Below are 19,419 nucleotides of genomic sequence, written 5' to 3'. Positions count from 1 at the left end.
TTAATGGGAGAAACAACATGCAAAGTATACACCAACAAGATATATATGAGATAAGTTGCAGATAGTCAACTGAGGGAAGGCACTAGATTTAAAGGATATTTTTATTGGATCATAGAATATGTACAGGAAAGTAAGGTGTAAAAATAACTGGAAAAAGTATGAACAGAGAAATTTTACATTTGATCCTGGAGGTGATAGGAAACCACTGGAGTTTAATGAATAGAGGGATGACATGGTTAGATTTAGGCCTTGGGAAAATCAAGCTTTTACTATTTCTTATCAAAGCAACATTTAGTAGGCAAAGAAGAGGCTTGTCCTTTTCTCTTAGGCTGTTAACTTTCTCCCAGTTAATAGTGCGTTCCTGTCTGTCACCATGAGCCATAGATGTAGGTACAATCTGTTATGGGATTAACCATACTCTCTTTTTAAAAATAATTCTGAAATTGCATCCATGAAAAAATCTAATACACATAAAACTACTTTGGTAATTCATGCTAGAAACACGCAAGGAGAATTACCTAACATTTAAACTCTAAATTTAGGACACATAAATCCACTGTATTATGTTTATGATTTTTTAAAACCCAATCTCATGTAAGAGGGGCAAAATTTTCACAAAACAGGAACTTTTTCAAAAAAAAGAAAAGACTGAAAATAAAGAAAACTATAAAATGTCATATGGGCAGCAAGACAAGATCAGTTAATGATTAGGAAAACTCAGAATTTCAGCTACCCAATCAATAAGCATTTTGAATTATGTAGCTTGTGAATTTAGGATACAAAAGAAATAAATATTTGCCAATGAAAAGAACTTTATAAAAATTATTTATAATCAATGGAGAGCAAAAATATATTTTTAACTTGAGGATGACATAAAGTAAAAACGTCAGGAGATCCAGCTTGATTTGGGACAACTCTGAGTAGATTTCAGTTTCTTCAGCTATATAATGAGGAACAGGGCTACATGATTTATGATCTCCTTCTCTCTGCCTTTGCACCGGGTATACTCCTTGCATGAAATGCACTGTACTCCCTCCTCACTTTTATCCTCAGGAATCCTTAATTTTCTTCAAGTCTTATCTCAAACACCACCTCCTCCTGCACAAAGCTTGGTCCAGTTCCACCAGCTGCTACTTTTCCTCCAAGGTCACCTTCCCTCCATTTTGTATTATACAGCCAAGTATGTGCATGTTATCTCATGCTAAATGCAAGTCTTTGAGGACAGGAACTGTTTTGTTTTATGTCTGTGTATCCACCCAGAGTTCTTGGAACATCAGCAGGGGCTTAATAAAAGTTTATGGACTGAATGTCTAAGGCTAAATAGTTAATAAGTTGCAGAGCTAAATTCAAACCCAAATCCTCTGGATTTTTTATAGCACTCTTTTTCCTATAACAATGATACCTTGAGGAGAGTACAAGTCTGCATTGGCAGAGAATCTTGGCTTGGATGGGATAAAGAGAACATCGAAAAATGAAGTTGATGAAATATTTTGGAGGTAGAAGCACATAGCAGGTGGATTCTAAGCTTATCTTGTTTGATAAATTAATTTCTGTATCTGATGAACAAATCAGCACTAAAAAGCTTATGATTCTCGCATCAGTTGGTCTCAAGTTGGAAACGAAAAAAAGAAATCCAGCCAAAAAACCACTACTATCACCTTAACTAACCCTCTTCCCTATTTGCTGCAGGCATCCAAAAGCACCTTGTGATCCTGCATATTCTCTGTGGTGCAACAGGATGACATAATAGGGTGAGTTAAGGACAGAGCTATCCCTTTAATGGAGCCTACTTGATGTATGGACCATTTGCAGTAGCATTAGACACTGCAAAGGAAATCTGGCAGAGATTTCTTCTCAAAATGAAATCTTGAACATGCCCAATTTTTTTTTTATCTAGACTGCGATGGCAAATGAATACATGGCTGACATTTTTATGATTAAAGTAAGGAATGGGCTATTGCAGCACCTCAATTGAAAGTATAATTAGCAGAAGCTGTTTTAGTAAAGCAATAGTGCCATCTGGTGGCTACAAAACATTAATGCAAACAACATCTCTAACCAATAACCTTAAGAAAAAGAGGGAGGTTGTTAGAGTAATTAATATTAATAATAACAAGTAATATTTAGGGATATAAGGTTTGCAAAATATTTTGCACACATTATCTCATTTGGTCCTTATAACAAGCCTGTTAGGTGAACATTACAGTCATTATTATCCCTTTTTCATAATGATATTGTTGGATGGAAGACTGATTCAAGCAATGAGAACCAATCACCCAAAGGCAACATAAAAAAAAAAAATTATCGAAGGCCAAGATTTAGATGAAGGAATTCAAAAGATTTCTGAGCTCTTAAAAGAGAGGTTTCCCCCTTACCTTCTTCAAAAGTCCAAGATTAAAAGACAGCTCAGTTTGACCCAAGCAAACATGCCTTCCTAAAATGTGTCCTTTTTCATTTCAAGCCATTTGAAACATTCACAACTTCTCTAACTCCTCCAGAGAGATCAGTTTCTTTTCCTACACAATGTAAGTAGGGACAACACGAACATTTTATAATTATAAGTTAACTAACTGAATACTAATGACCCCACTTTCTGTCCATATTCATTCTGTAAAGCCACTCTTCATTAACATGTTGTGTTTGGATGACTCAGCACATGTCTCAGTGGGAAAGAGAGCTATGACAGAAATGTGGGAACCTGAGGAAGGTCAAGGAAAAACAAATACATTCTCTGCTTGACATTAGAGGGGAAGAAAATTATGTTATTTTCTGCCATGTGATTTGAGATCAGGTCTCTTCTAAGTCTAAATCTATAACCTATGAGCTTCACATAGGTGAAAAGTAGAATTTAGAACAAAAACTTTTTATTTACTTCCCAAAGCAGAATTTAAGTTCTATCTTAACACATTTTACTTTACATGTAGTTCATGGAGCAATTTTTGGACTCTGGACACACACTGATAAATCAATGGCCATCTGAGCAAATTATGGCTACTTACTGATTACTCTAATGACAGGAATGAAATCATGTGGACTTTTCCAATTTAAGAATTTATTTCCTTCTTGAAGGGTTTGTTGTGAGGACAGAATAAGAATGTATGAAATTATTTCAGTTTGTATTGTATCCCATAGGCAATAGATTCACTTCAGGGTTTTGAACAAGAAAGGGACATATAGACATGATAAGAGTTTTGCATTAGGAGGATAATTCTGGCTAACATGTGCTAGATGTACAGGAGGTAATGATATCCTGGTCTAGGGTGGTAGCAGAGTGACTAGAAAGGAGATAAAATTAAAATAATTGGGGAGGGGGAGTTTTGGAAAGGAACAAGAGAAGAATGGTTTTGACCCTTCTGGGGAGGAAAGCAAAGATGGCAGAGAAAAGGCAATGACTCGCCTAAGTTCTCCCAAATTCCCCTCCAAACAACTTAAAATAATGTCTCAATACGAATTCTGGAACAGCAGAACCCACAAAAGGATACATGAAACAATTTTCCAGCCAAAGACAACATAGAAGATTGGCAGTTAAGATCTGTTACACCAGGGTGAGAGTGGAGTAGAGTACAGGCTCACAGGCCAGGCCCCAGCAAACCAGAAGCAGACATTGGACTCAACTGAATTGGCAATGGTAGCAGCAGCTGCTAGAGTTCTCAGTCTATAGATGGTAAGAGGGTCAGACAACTGATCAAGAGATCACAGGGGATCCTTTGCTGGCACTGGATGCAGGAGTCTATTGCATTACCCATACATACATCTGGGCAGCAGTTCTGGGTACCAGTCTCAGGGCAAGGTAGAACATCAGAAACAGCTCCAGGGTGGAAAAGAGTGCTTATGGTTGCTAACAGGCCAGGAGCCTCTCCTTAGATCATACCACCTTGGAAGAACTGAAAACTTACAGACCCTTAGAACTAGCTCTGAGAGGAGCAGTAAGAAAGGCCTGAAGCTTGGGACAGTGCCCCCTCCACCCTGGAAGCACAGCCTCACTTTAACATAGTTAAAAGTCAAGAAATAGGCTGGAAAAATAAGCAAACAACAACAACAAAATAACCTGACCACAGAAAGTTACTATGATGACAGGGAAGATCAAAACACAAACTAAGAAGACAACAAAGTCAAAACTGCTACACCCAAAGTCACAAAGAGAAATGTGAATTGGTCTCAGGCCCAAAAAAGAATTCCTGGAATAGCTCAAAAAGGATTGTAGAAATCAAATAAGAGAGGTAGAGGAAAAAGTGGGAAAAGAAATGAAAGTATGATACAACAGAATCATGAAAAAAGAGTCAATGGCTTAGTAGAGGAGGCACACAGAAATACTGAAGAAAATAACACCTTAAAAAGCAGAATTGGCCAAATGGAAAAAGAGGTACAAAGCTCAATGAAAAAAAAAAATAATTCCTTAAAAATGAGAATTGGTCAGGTAGAAGCTAATGACTCCATAAGAAATAAAACAAAAAAATCAAAAGAAAGAATAAATAGAAAATGTGAAATGTCTCATGGGTAAAACAACTGACCTGGAAAGCAGATTCAGTAGAGATAACTTCAGAATTATTGGACTATCTGAAAGCCATGATCAAAAAAGTAGCCTAAACATCACATTTCAAGAAATCATCAAGGAAAATTGCCCTGATATCCTAGAACCAGAGAGTAAAATAGAAACTGAAAGAACTCACCAATTACCTCCTGAAAGAGATTCCAAAATGAAAACTCCCAGGAACATCATAGTCAAATTCCAGAGCTCCCCAGGATCAAGGAGAAAATATTGCAAACATCCAGAAAGAAACCACAGTCAAGATAACATAAGATTTAGCGGCTTCTACATTAAAGGATCAGAGGGCTAGGAATATGATGTTCCGGAGGGCAAAAGAGCTAGGATGAAAACCAAGAATCACTTACCCACAAAACTAAGTATTAATGTTTAGGAGGGGAAAAATGGACATTCAATTAAATAGAGGACTTTCAAGTATTCCTAATGAAAAGACCATAGCTGAATAGAAGATTTGACTTTCAAATACGAGACATGAGAAGGATAAAAAAAGTAAACAAGAAAGAGAAATCAGAAGGGATTTAACAAGGTTAAACTGTTTACATTGCTACAAGGAAAGATGATACTTGTAACTCCTAAGAACTTTCTAATTATTAGGGCAATAAGAAGGAGTATACAAAGACAGAGAGTATAAATTAAATAAGATGGAATGCTAACTAAAAATATAAAATGGGGGGGGAGAAAGAGGAATGCACTGGGAGCAGGGAGAAGTAGAATGGGGTAAAAATTATCTCACATAAAAGAGGTGCAAAAGGGTAAGTTTTACAGTGGAGGGGAAGATCGGAGAGGTAAAGGAAGACCACTTGAATCTCATTCATATTAGAATTGCCTCAAAGAGGGAGTAACTTACACACTCAGTTGGGTATAGAAATCTTTATTAGCTACAGGAAAGTAGGATGGGAGGGGGAGCCTGATAGAAGGGAGGGCAGATTGGGGGAGGTGATAGAAGCAAAACATTTTTGAGGATGGAAAGCATGAAAGGAGAGAGATAATAGGACAAACAGAGGTAAACAGGATGAAGGGAAATACACAGTAATCATAACTGAAAAAAATTTTATAGCAAGTTTCTTTGATAAAGGCCTCATCTCTTAAATATATGGAGAACAGAATCAAATTTGTGTAAAAAAAGAAAAAAAAGAAAAAAAAAAAAAGCCATTCCCCAGTTGATAAATGGTCAAAGGATAAGAATAGGCAGTTTTCAGATGAAATCATCAAAGCAATATATAGTCATACGAAAAAAATGCTGATTAGAGAATGCATATTAAAACAACTCTGAGATACTACCCCACACCTATCAGGTTGGCTGGGGGATGTGGGAAAATTGACACATTAATGCATTGTTGGTAGAGTTGTAAACTGATTCAACCATTCTGGAGAGCAATATGAAACTATGCCCAAAGGGTTATAAAACCATGCATATCCTCTGACCCAGCAATACTACTACTAGGTCTGTATCCCAAAAAGGGAAAAGGGCCTATATGTACAGAAATATTTATAGCAGCTCTTTTAGTGGGGGTAAAGAATTGGAAATTGAGGGGATACCCATCCCCTCACTGGCTGAACAAGCTGTGATAAATGATTGTGACTGAATACGATTGTGGTATAAAAAATGATAAGCAGGATGCTCTCAGAAAAAACCTGGAAAGACTTACATGAACTGATGCAAAGTGAAATGAGTAGAAGCAAGAGAACATTGTACACAGTGACAGCAATATTATATAATGATCAACTGTGAATGATTTAGCCATTCTCAGTAATACAATGATCCAAGACAATTCTGAAGGAATTATCATGAAAAATGTTATCCATCTCCAGAGAAAAAAATGGTTGGGGTCTGAATGCAGATCAAAGCATACTTTTTAAACTTTGCTTTTCTTGGGTTGCTTTTTTTTGGGGGGGGGGAACAGCTGTTTTCTTTCATAGTATGATTAATATAGAAAAATGTTTTGCATAACTGCACATATATAACCTATATTAAATCGCTTGCCTTCTCAATGAGGGGGGAGGGATGGGAGGGAGAGAATTTAGAATTCAAAATTTTTAAAATGATTGCTAAAAATTGGGTTTTTTTACATTTTTTACATGTACTTAAGGGGGAAAATATCAAATAAGTATATTTTTTAAAAAAAGAAAGAAAAATGGTTTCTTTGAGCCTAGATACCTGAAAAAGATCAAAAGATTTAGTGAAGCTGGAAGAATGGGTCAGATGCTTAGTTCATTTTTAGACAGTGGCAAGTTTGTGGTACTGACAGGACATCCAGATGAAAATGTCCAGGATACAAAATGGAAATTCATTTGAGCAACTGGAAGGAACGGTATAATGAAGTGTTTAAATTCAAAATATTTATATTCTTCTCTGGAAGGAATTAAAGCCAGAACAAGGTAGAATAAGGAATAAAGTCCTGACCAAATTAACAAGTTTTTTTTTTTACTTTTTCTTTACAATGTTTATTATATGTAAACTATATTTACAAACTATACTGTGCTAGGTACTGAGGACACAGGTACAAACAATGTTAATAATCCCAACTTGTAATGAGCTTATATTCTTTGAGGGCAATGATAGGAATTTATGATCAGCTTTAGAAAATCAAAACTATGCCAACTTTTCAACTTATCATATGGACTAAAAACTAAATATGACTAGGTTTGGTTTACAGTTGGTGCAAGAAGAACTAGGATATATCTTCTCTTGTCTCTTCCGCAGGCTTCTAGATACCCCAAGGACCACAACTGACCACCAGATTTGCCAGAATTAGACACAGCTGCCTTCTAGCTGGAAAGAGCACTTCCTATTCATGCCTACCACACAGCAACATGGCAACTGAGGGCAGTTCTGAAATCTCTAGGATCCACTTCAAAACTTGTAATCACCTGCCTACACCATAGAATGCAGTTCCTCTGCCTAAATTCATTCTCCATTGGGATACCCCCCACTCCCTCTTACTTGCCCCATTCCTATGATACACTAAACTCCCAATTGGTAAAACACAAATCCTCCTTCCCAAATCTAGCTATCTACTCCCTCATTCACAAAGACCTCAACTCTTCTTCATATAATATCCCACACTGTATTTTCTGGAATGCCTGCTCCATAACGAACACATTTCATCTCTTGCTCCTTCCATCTTCTGGCATTCACTGAAACATGATGCTCTTTTAATAACATCTTATCCCTCACCACACGTTCCATTACTGGCTATTTATTACCAGCTTCTTCACTCAATGGTCAATGGGGAATTGGAATATCCCTTGCCCTCCATTACCAATCCCAGGCTCTATTGCCATCCCTCAGCAATCTCCCTCTCCCTTTGAGTTTCATTAAATGAAGATTCTAGCAGACTACTTAGCTTCATTCCATTCTGTTCTCTTCAAACAACAACTCAACAATGTGTGGTATGCCTTACCCATTCTTTCCCCCACACCTTCCAGTTCTGGAACCATGAATCAGAATAAAATCAATATTATGGATTGTATTATCCCTGAATGGATTGTATCAATCTATTTTCCTAGTATTGCCCACACTTAATTAAGTGCTCCTCCCCAGTCATTCTTTCTCCGCATGTTGGTTTCCCTTCTCATCTGAATGTAAGCTTATTGAGAGCTGGGACTATCATTGCTTTTTTATTTGTATCCTCTGCGCTAAGTACAGGAAGTGCCTAGAATAGAGTAAGCACTAATAGGTAGTACAGGGCATAGATTGCTAGTCTTAAAGTCAGGAAGACCAGAATTTGAATCCTGCCTCAGATACTTACTAGTTCTGTGTAACCCTGGGCAAGTCACTTAACTTCTGTGCTTCAGTTTCCTCATCTATAAAATGGAGACCTACCTTCCAGGGTTCTTGTGGAGATCAAACAGGATAACACATACAATACTTTACAAACCTTAAGGTACTATATAAATGCTAGCTATTAATATTATTAATAAATAATTGTTTACTGATATAATGTCTGGCACACATGAATTCATTCCACATACCCAATCATTGGCAAAATATTATGTCTTGGGGCAGCTAGGTGGCACAGTGCATAGAGCTCCGGCCTTGGAGTAAGAAGGACCTGAGTTCAAATCCGACCTCAAACACTTGACACTTACTAGCTGTGTGACCCTGGGCAAGTCACTTAACCTCGAAAAAAGTTATGTCTTTTTTCTAAATATCCAGCACACAACCCATTTTTCTCCACTCTACTCCATCCCCTCCTGACCTCTCCTCTGGACTACTGAAATACCCTTCTAATAAGATTCCCTTCCTAAAGTCTTTCCCCACTCCAATCCCTATTTCACACAGCTGCCAAAGTGATTTTCCTAAAGCATAGGTCTGACCATGTCACTCCCTATATTTGATGAACTCCAATGGTTCCCTTTAAAATCAAATATAAGCCATTATGGCATTTAAAAGTTCTCCACAACTTGGCCTTTTGCTATCTTTCCAATCTTAATACGTTACTCCTTTCTATTTATCACGGTCCACTCTCACACATACTCATAATTTATATACTCTGTAACTTTATAGTAGCTATTCCCTATGCTTGAGTTTCAATCCTAACCTCTGACTCCTAAAATCCTGGCTTTCTTTAATATTCAGCTCAAGCACTGCCTCTTAGAGGAGGTCTTTCCAGGTCCCTCCATGCTTCTGGCTTCTCCTCCAGAGCTACCTTCCAATCTACTCTGCATCTTGTCCATAATGATTTATATTTATGTTGTCTCTCCCCGCACTCCCATTAGAATGTAAGTTATTTGATAACAATGACTGTTTTTTGCTTTTTTTTTTATTCCTACTCCTCAGCAGAGTGTCTGTCTGGCATATAATAAGTGCCAAATAAACGTCTGATGCTAGAAGCATCACCACACACCTCAAAGTATGCCCCACATTGGATTATTTTTTTTTCAATCAACAAAAATCCTCCCTCACTCCAACTAAGAAAGAAAGAAAAACAAAACCTATTACAAACATGTATAGTCTAGATGAAACAAATTCCCATACTGGCCATGTCAAAAAAAAAAAAAGAATCCTGCTACTAAATTACTGTGAGACTTTGGGAAAGTGACTTAATATCTCTGGGCCTGTTTCCTCATATAGAACCACAAGGGAGTTATACTATTTCAATCTATGACTACATGATAATTCATTTCTACAGTACTTGACAACTTTCCTATACTATTTTCCTTACAGAACTATGAGACATAATATAAATATTATCCTCATTTTATAGATAAGAAAACAGAACCATCATAAAGGTGAAATAACTTGCATAAGGGACACACCTAATAAGTGGTATGGCCAATGTAATATGTAATATAAGATCAACTCTAAGTTTAGAACACGTTCCACCTGTACTATGTTTATATTCTACTGGAGGAAAACAACATCAATACAAAAAAATACAAAACAGATGCAAAGTAATTTCTGGATGAAAGAGGAGGGGAATCAAAAAAGGATTCCTATAGGACAAGAAGCAGGTGAATTGAATCTTGAAGAAAGCCAGAATTTCTATGAGAAGCTAATGAGGGGAGAATGCATTCCAGGTATGGGAGACATTCTGTATAAAGGCAAAAACATGAGATGGAATGGTGTGGGCCAGCAAGTGGGCCAATTTGTATATAACAAAGTGGTTGAAAGAAGAACTTAGAAAGATTGCCTGAAGCCAGACTACGGAGGACTTTAAAAAAGAGAGGATTTTGTACTTTACCCTAGAGGCAAAAGGGAGACTTTGGAACTTTCTAAGCAGGGAGTATGGAGAACAGTCTGTTCCAATGGTGGGCTTCCCCCTTTTTAGCAAATGCCAAATAGTTTTAATGACTGCTACTTTATACTATACTTTGAGGTCTGGAAGTGCTATTCTTCCTTTATCCTTACCTTTTTCATCATTTCTCTTTATATTCTAGATTTTTTATTTCTCCAAGTGAATGGTGTTATTACTTTATTAAGTTCTGCAAAGTATCCCTTTGTTAATTTGCTTAAATTTAAGTACATTCCTTTTCTCTAGAGGTCAGTAATATATTTTGTCTGCATTCTTTTGGACTCATGGTTTATCACTGTGTTGATCAGAGTTCCAAAATCTTCCAGAGTTCTTCCTCTATCATGTTATCATTTATGAACTGTTGTCCTAGCTCTGTTCACTTCGTTCTGCATCAGTTCATAAAGGTCCTCCTCTGAAACTGTCCATTTCCTTCTTTCTTAGGGCACAATAATACTGCATTACATTCATGATTTGTGTAGCCATTCATTTCCCAATAGGAGGACATTTCCCCTTACTTTCCAATTTTAGGCTAGCATAAAAAAGATCTATAAATATTTCTGTACATTTAGATGCTTTTCCTCTTCTATTACTTTGTGGGTACAAGCCTAGTAGTGGTATTGGTGGGTCAAGGCAACTTTCTGGGCTTAGTTTCAAAGTGCTCCCCACAATGCCTGGACCAATTCACAGATCCACCACTCCACCAATAGTGTATTAGTCTACATTTCCAGTCTCTTTTTCCTCTTTTGCCATATTTGCCAGTCTGACAGGCAGAAGGTAGGACCTCAAAGTTACTTCAATCTGCATTTCTCTAATTATTAGTGATTTAGAACATTTTTTCATATGATTGTTGTTAGCTTGGACTTCTTTCTTTGAAAACTGCCTGTTCATATCTTTTGACCATGTATATATTGAGAAATAGCTGTTAAGTCTTACAAGTTTGAATCAGTTCTTCATATATCTTGGATATAGATACTTTATCAGAGGTACTTGTTACAAAGAATATTTCCCAATTACTTCCTTCCTTTCTAAATTTAACTGCATTAGATTTGTTTGTATAAAAACTTCTTAAATTTAGATACTCAAAACTGTATGTTACATCTTCTATCATCCTATCTATCACTTGTTAAGTCATGAACTCTTCATCTAGCCATAGTTCCAAAAGGTAATTTCTTCCTTGATGCTTTAACTTGCTTGTGATAGGACTTATTATATCTAAGTCATGTATCCAATTTATAGCTTCTCTTGGTAATACGATGTGAAGTGCTGGGCTAACTAAACCTAATTCCTGTCAGGCTGCTATCTCGTTTTCCCAGCAGTTTGACAATCCACTATTGATAGACCTTTTCCTTTCCCATCTTTTTTTCATTATTACCCTTGAGATTCTTGACCTTTTATTCCTCCATATTTTAGCGTTTTCACTAGCTCTATGAAATATTCCTTAGGGAGTTTGATATAGCATTGAATAAATAAATTTAGGTAGTAATATGTATTGGCTCAACCCAGCCACCAGCAATTAAAGTTTCAAAAAGAGCTATCTGTTAAAAATTTTCCTATCAGAATTATATGTAATTGTAAAAAAGATACTTTTATGATACTTCATTCATTTAAATGAAATGTAAATACTGAAACAGTAAATAGCAAAAAGAGTAGACGAGTTTTGATCTATACTAGACAAAAATAAAATCACATATCCATGGAACTATCTAAATATGTGTCATGCATAAGGATAAGAATTTCTAGCTGATGAGGACTTTATAAAAATGTCACTAGAATTATCATAAATGTGATTTGTAATACAGTCAAGATAAAGGTAATTGGTTTCGATTGCCCCCTCTCAAAAAGTCATCTGTATTGAAAACAAAACTTTCAGGAACCATTAATACAAAGCTTTTATTCTAATGTGCCTTTACAGCAGATACATAACAAATTTTTATGTGGGTATTATACAAAGGATCATTTTCAGAATACTGATTGTAAAGAGGTATAATTCATGTGTGCTGAGTCCACTTATTACTAATAAAAATTATGAAACCCCCACCAATTTTGCTAACATCAAAGACCCACTCATTGAATCAAAGAATATTGGCACTAGAAGGGTTCAAAAGTTCAAACTCCCACATTTGATAAATGAGACCAGAGCCCAGGGAGGTAGCATAGCAAGTCAGTGAAAATCCAAGACTAGAACCCAGATCAAATGACTCCTTTTCAGTAAAGTTTACTTCTTATTTCTTCAAATTTGGCTTTGGGTAACTTTGTTACATTTTATTTACATCTTTTCAAGGGTTACTATATTAAAATAATTTTAAATCAAGTGAGTAATTAATTCCAAAGTTGTTGATGGGCTTCATTTGTATATCTCCCAATAGTCCAATATTGTATTTAGCTGTTTGCCTTCTTATCGTGTGCAATTCTTAATTCAATTTTCTGGGTAAAATTTTCTGGATGCCAATATCCTCAGGCTGTCAGTCAAGAGACTGACAATAAGATCCTTTATTCCTTCTTTTCACAAAATCTCTTTTTCCAGTCAGACATCTTGTTCATAAAGTCTTTTCTATTACTTTTCAAATGCAAGTCTTTAAAAGTATATTGAAACCTTTAACCTAGTGTTTTCCACTGTCCTCTAGATTACTTGTAATTTTGATTCTTTTGAGACTGTGTTCATGTAAAAGGGACTGTTTTCCTGTTCTCCAATTTAGTTCGACCATATCAATTATGCTCTACTCCAGATATCACAATTTAGGAAAGATACTGACAAATTGGAACACATCCATAGGAAGGATCGAAGATGAAATATTGAAGAACTATGTCATATAATTAATAGCTAAAGGAGTTGGAGATAGCTGTCTTCAGCTATCTAAAATTTCAGAAAGGTTGAGATATTTTGGGCTGCTAGGGAAAAACTAGGTGCATGAGTAGAAGCTATAAGGAGATAATTTTCAGTTCACTATAGAAAGTTCTTCTCTGCTACTTGGAATAAGCTATCTTGCGAAATAGTGAGGCATCTATCACAAAAGTATTCAAGTGAAGGCAAAATCACCAATTAGTAAATATTCTAGGAATTAGGTAGGAAACTAGACTAGATGACTTCTAAGTTCCTTTTCCAAAATAATTCCATATTTCCATATGACCATTATATTTATATTTCATTTTTTGGTCCACGTGATTTCACTGATGTAGGAAATGCCTGGTGAAGGATCTCTTTGATGCAGCAAATACTATTCTTAAGAGTCAATCAGGATGTGTCAGAAGGAAGGCTTGAACCCAGGTCTTTCTGAATCTGAGAAAGCTCTGACACTTCACCACCCTGCTTCTCAAATTTGTAAAATAATAATATGATGAGGATAAAGGGTAAGGTACTCTAAAAAGTTTAGAACAGATAAAAAGCTGAGCATAAGATGACCGACTTAAACTAAATTTGATACAGATTCCATCTTCTTGACGTATCCATTCATGATGATTTGCTATGGTCTATGCCTACGATGGTTTAGAGAATTGTGTATGCATGTATGTATGTACGTATATAGTACAAATAAAACCAATGTAGCTAACATTAGAAGAAACAAAGAAAATTGGGAGGAAAATATTTATAGACAGTTTCTCAGATAAAGGTCTCCTACCTCAAATAGATAAGAGAACTTTGTAAAATTTATAAGAATATGAGTCATTCCTCAATTGACAAATGGTCAAAGAATATGAACAGGCAGTTTCTGAATTAAAAATGATTTCTTCAAAGCTATACATATATATATATATATACATATATATATAGTCACATGAAAAAATGCTCTAAACCATTACTGAATTAAAACAACTTTGAAATATCATCTCACACCTATCAGGTTGGTTAAAATGACAGAAGGGGAAAACAACAAGTATTGAAGGGGAATACGGAAAAATTAGGACACTAATACACTATTGGTGGAACTGTAAACTGATCTAACCATATTGGAGAGTAATCTGGAATATGCCCAAAGAGTTATAAAACTATATATACCCTTTAACCCAGCAAATACCACTAATAGGTCTGTTTCCTAAGGTGATCAGGGAAAAAGGGAAAGGACCTGTACGTATAAAAATATTTATGGCAGCTCTTTTCTGGTGACAAATTGGAAATTGAGGGGACGCCCATCAACTGGAGAAAGGTTAAATAAGTTGTGGTATATGATTGTGATGGAATACTACTCTGTTGTAAGAACTAAGAGGTTGATATTGGAAAAACATGGAAAGACTTGTGTGAAATAATAGAGTGAAAGGAGCAGAACCAAGAGAACATTGTATACAGTAACAGCAATATTGTTCAAAGAATAACTGAATAACTAAGCTATTCTGAGTATTATAAATAATCAAATTAACTACAAAGGACCTATGAAGGGAGATGCTATCTACCTCCAGAGAAAAAACTGATCAATAGAGGAATGCATAATATGGTTATCTATCTATATATGACAAATGGTAACCTTCTCTATTATAGGGAGGTGGGGGAGAGGGAGAAGGGAAGAACAGCTTGGAACTTAAAATGTAATAGAAATTAAATTTATTTTTTTAAAAAGAGAGAATTGTATTTTTGAAAAAAATTATTCAAAGAAAAAAAGACTTCTTTTTTTTAAAACTTGGGAGAAATTAAAGATTTTGAGAATGACATGAAATTCACCTTTAAAGTTAGTTTGTGATATGTATGTGTGTATATGTTTATGGATAGGTAGAGGAGAGGAAAGGGCAGCAGGGTAGAAAGAGACCAGGAAAGCTAAAAAGCTACACCAAGCAGTAAAAATTACTAACAGCTGGAGTACCAAAAGAGGGGAAAAAAAACAAAAAGAACACAAATATAATTTTAAAACCACACATAAATCAAATAAGCTACAATTCTTTAGATAGCTCATTGTAATTAAATAGTCTTGCCTTCCTGGTTTGTGAATTCTTAGCAATAGAAAACTCATTTTCTACAACATGCATTTGCCACTGTAATTCTTTCTATTACATTCCAAGGTTTTTCAAATTTTGGCACCTTAAATATTCTTAAAGTCCCAGCTAGATTAGTTACTGTATTGCAATGTTCCCTCCCCTCCTTGAGCCTCTTATCCTGCCTCAGCAATGTTATTTTTGTGTCAGCTGCTACAGCACTTTGAAAAAAATGGATGATTACGAAAGCTCATGGTGCAAAAATTTCAAAGGTTTGTGCCTAGAAGATCACTGAAGACCTCTTTTTTGTGACGGCTGGCTGCTTAGCAGTATAGAATTTCTACATATATATCCATGAATTCTTTAGATATGCAGACACATAATTAAAGAAAAACGCAACAGGAAATAAGCATTTTTGGTTGAAAATGGACTAAATTAAAAATTGTTTTTAAGACTTACATTTTGCCTCTGATAGATTCTGATTAGGTGACCATACCAGCATGCCAAGATTTTCTCTTTCCTGAGAGCGCCTTGAAATTTTAGCTTGAAAAAAAAAAAGCAGAAACAATAAGTTATATATTTTATTGTTTTAATAGATACAAAAAGCAAACTAAACAGTTTTTTTAAAACCATAGTGTGTTCTGACAAGATTACTCATCCTTACCTAAACTTACCTGACATCATGTAACAGAGAACATACATTCATCAGCATGCAAACCAAATGCTTTTTAAAATGCTGACATACTTCTACTTTTGTATTTTTAAAAATCAATTTCTTGTGTTTACCTTTCCTTAAGAAAACCAAAAAGGTAAGGAAACCACTATTTCAAATCAGAGAACCTAATAGTTTTATAATTATAGAAATTTCCAAGATAAATGTACCAAAATTAAGATTAATATCTATGCTTATTATCTAGCTATACTCTTCATAGGTATATTAAAGAAAAAAAATTTAAAGACAGTGACCAGAACTCTTTGAATGGATAATCAAATTATTGTGCCATTGTTCTCAAATTATTGTACCATTAGCTAAGAAATGGAAGCCCTGAGTAAGATGAGTGGATATAGCCAAGTTTGCACATACAGGTTTACAAGTTGCTGACAAGGACAATGGTATATAGCCCAGAGAACCTTGGAGCACTGTTAAAATTCTTCTATTATCTAAAGATACACACACGCACACATACACACACAAAACAAGCATGGGGAAAAAAATAACATGTGTCAACCAAGTTTTTATTAATCTCATTTTTTGCAGGCTAAGGTGGTTTACTTTAATGTGACTAATTGCAAATCTTTCCACACACTAATCTGCATCATCTCTCCTCTCTGTAAGAGAATGTCAAAGAAAAACCTTAGAATTCATCTTATTCAACCCCCATCATCATATGTTAATGTTTCAAAACAAGTGCCAAGATAAGAAGTAACCAACTTCAAATAAAAATGGACAAAGCATTTAACTTGCAAAAAAAAAAATGAACATTGTAAACTTGGAAAGACTAAATTGTAGGGGCTGGTAAGTGGGACAAGGCAATGGGAGCAAGGCATTTTAAGTAACCAACAATACACTGGCTACCACAGTCTAATAATGATTATCCTATGTTTAAATTAATTTAAAAACTCTATAATTTCCCATAACTTAAAAACTCTATAATTTCCCAAATACTACCTAAGCTATTTATGAAATAGACAGATTTCTGTAAAGTTGTATATCATTTACATTTCTAAGAATCAATCAAGAAGCAGATACGGTAATAACACTAGACTCAAGAGTTACCATACAGGCAAATCTGCTATAACACAACCTATCTGTAAAAATCGCTGTGCTATGTGAAATCAAATAATCAAAACCACTGGGCTTGTGGGGAAAATGAAATGGTAACACAACACTCCAACTCACTCCCAGGGGAAAACACTACAGCTGTAGGATCTGTGTCACCAACACTAGTCTCTGCCCTATGAAGAGCATGAATGGGATCAGCGTGAGGGGCACAGGTGGGATCAGCCTAGGACCTGGAAATTGGAGACCTTGGGCAGAATGTCTTCTGTGAGGTTGGCCTAGGACCACTCTTTATCCTGCATGCATGAAGTTCTATTGCCCATTTCCACTGAAGCACTACATTGCAACTATCTCCATCTGGGCTTTTTCTTTGGCAGGTGGCTGGGGTCAAAGGGGCTGGATCAGTCTGTTCTGTGGTAAAGGGTATGTTGGGGATCTCTGTGTCTTCCCTTCCCTTTTGTGCCTGCCTCTCAAGGCCTCCACCTCTCATTCTCCCTATTGTTACACTTCCCCAACAGCTCTCACATCATCCTAGGTGGAGGAGTATAACTGCTCACTGCAGTACTTTTCTCCCAGTGGAAGACTGGCATCTCCTCTTCCCAAAACCCCTACACATTACTGTGTCCCATGCATACCCAACCACTATGGTGTGATGATGAAATCTGAAAAAGCAAGGTAAAATTCATATCATTCTCAAACTGTTCCTTAATACAGCATGCCTTTGGAACAAATTCATATTTTCAAAACAAATGTTGTAGCAGAACTGTCTGTACATACTCTACTACATTCTACTAAATTGCTGTGATTTTGAGTAATCCCTTTACCCCACTGAACCTCAGGTTTCTCATTGATAAAACCAAGGAATTGAACTAAACTATCCATGAAGTTCCTCTCAACTCTAATATTTTATGATTCTATGAAATTTATTTCTTCAATGACAACTATAATTCCAATGGTATTTTGTCATCATTTCAGTTATCTTCAACTAGCAATGGATCCTGAGCTTTAGTTTTAGTTTTCTCTCCTTTTGTCCTTACAAATGTGCTAAGGATCTATAAAACAACATTTCAATGGACTAAGGAAGTTTTTTTAATAACACAATAAGACACTTAATTTTGTACAGCAAAAAAGCTGGAATTCATTTGTATGTTGGGGTTTCCTAAAATACAACTTTCCAATATGGAAACAAAATATTATAACTGCAGAATTTAACAACTTTAGGGATCAAATTCAAAATCCTGTCAATAATAGTTAATAAAAAATACGAGGGACAGCATAAGTTTATACATTTTATATTCATTATCTCATTTGATCTTCACAATAGCTCTGCCAGGCAGGTTGTTCAGGTATTACCCTATTTTATAAATGATGAACTTGAGGCTCTCAGGCACATTAAGAGACTGTTACAATAATTAAGATTATATCTCCCAGATCCTCTGATTACAAATCTAGCATACTTTACACCAAAACATACTGAGAATTGGAAGTGTTTAACCTGAAGCTGTGACAGTGTAAAGAAAGGTATTCCCCTTCCCATCTCAATTGATGTAGTCATAGAAGACACAGAATGAAATCGCAATGTATTAATGAGGTGTTAGACTGATAGGAGAGATGCAGCTTTGCCCAGATCCCTCTGCCAGGTGTCAACACTTCACTGAGTCAAGAAGGGAACAGTACAATTGGCTGAGAAAATAAATTAGTTCTGGGGGCTTTAAATCACTAAACCCTGAGGCCGTCTATAGGGGGTGGGGAGAAGGAAAGAATTTCTCTTTCCTCCTTCCCTGGTATTGGCCATGTGGCTTAGAAAGGGTGCTAATGGACCAAAAGGAAATACTTTATCAGAGAGTGTAGACACACACTGGAGACAGATACAAAGAGAAAGTTATCTAAGACAGTAAGCAGCTTTAGGAAGCTGTGGAGAGAACTCTTGGAAACCAGGTTGCAAGAGCATGGAAAGACGCAGATCTCTACAAGAAGACAGGAGACTTTCAGAGTCTTCAGTACCAAGAATTGTGAGTTGCCACATGTGTAGGCATCCTGTGTCTCACTTCCATTGTACTTCTGAGTTTGATTCCACTATTCCCAAGGACACTGCATGTATGTATGTATGTATGTATGTGTGGGAGAATACATTCTACATTTATGGAGGTAATGTTTTATAAGTACTGTTCTTTCTACCCTATTTGAGTATATGCCTCTGATAAGAGCTGAGTCCACTGGCGGATTGTTAACTGGAAGTACAAAGGAGGGATTCATGAGCAACAGTAACAGAAGTACTACCCATAGGTTGACCCCATAGAGTCTGTGGTTAACAGTAGGCCATAAATATGAGTACACACTGGAGTAGCATCCCAGAAGGTGTTACAATAGCAGCCCTCTTATCAAAAAGACTGGGTAAGAGTGACCAGGTTTGTTCTATGTGGCTCCAAAAGGCATAATTAGGATAAATAGTTGTA

At 36.0% G+C, this 19,419-nt stretch overlaps 1 protein-coding gene across 1 annotated transcript in view; it reads right to left on the bottom strand.

Annotated features, from left to right (window-relative positions):
• The window catches only part of RCOR1 (REST corepressor 1), a 125,047-nt gene that overhangs the window by 34,372 nt on the left and 71,256 nt on the right, over nucleotides 1-19,419 (bottom strand). The window contains exon 3 of the mRNA XM_027849230.1: nucleotides 15,643-15,726. Coding sequence (XP_027705031.1) covers nucleotides 15,643-15,726 — 84 coding nt within the window. The remainder of the gene's footprint in view (nucleotides 1-15,642; nucleotides 15,727-19,419) is intronic.

Source organism: Vombatus ursinus, unplaced genomic scaffold, assembly GCF_900497805.2.
Source record: "Vombatus ursinus unplaced genomic scaffold, bare-nosed wombat genome assembly UNPS02007284.1, whole genome shotgun sequence".
Taxonomy (NCBI): Eukaryota; Metazoa; Chordata; class Mammalia; order Diprotodontia; family Vombatidae; genus Vombatus; species Vombatus ursinus.
The sequence above is the reverse complement of the archived record's forward strand: the minus strand, read 5'-3'. Positions and strand labels throughout refer to the sequence as shown.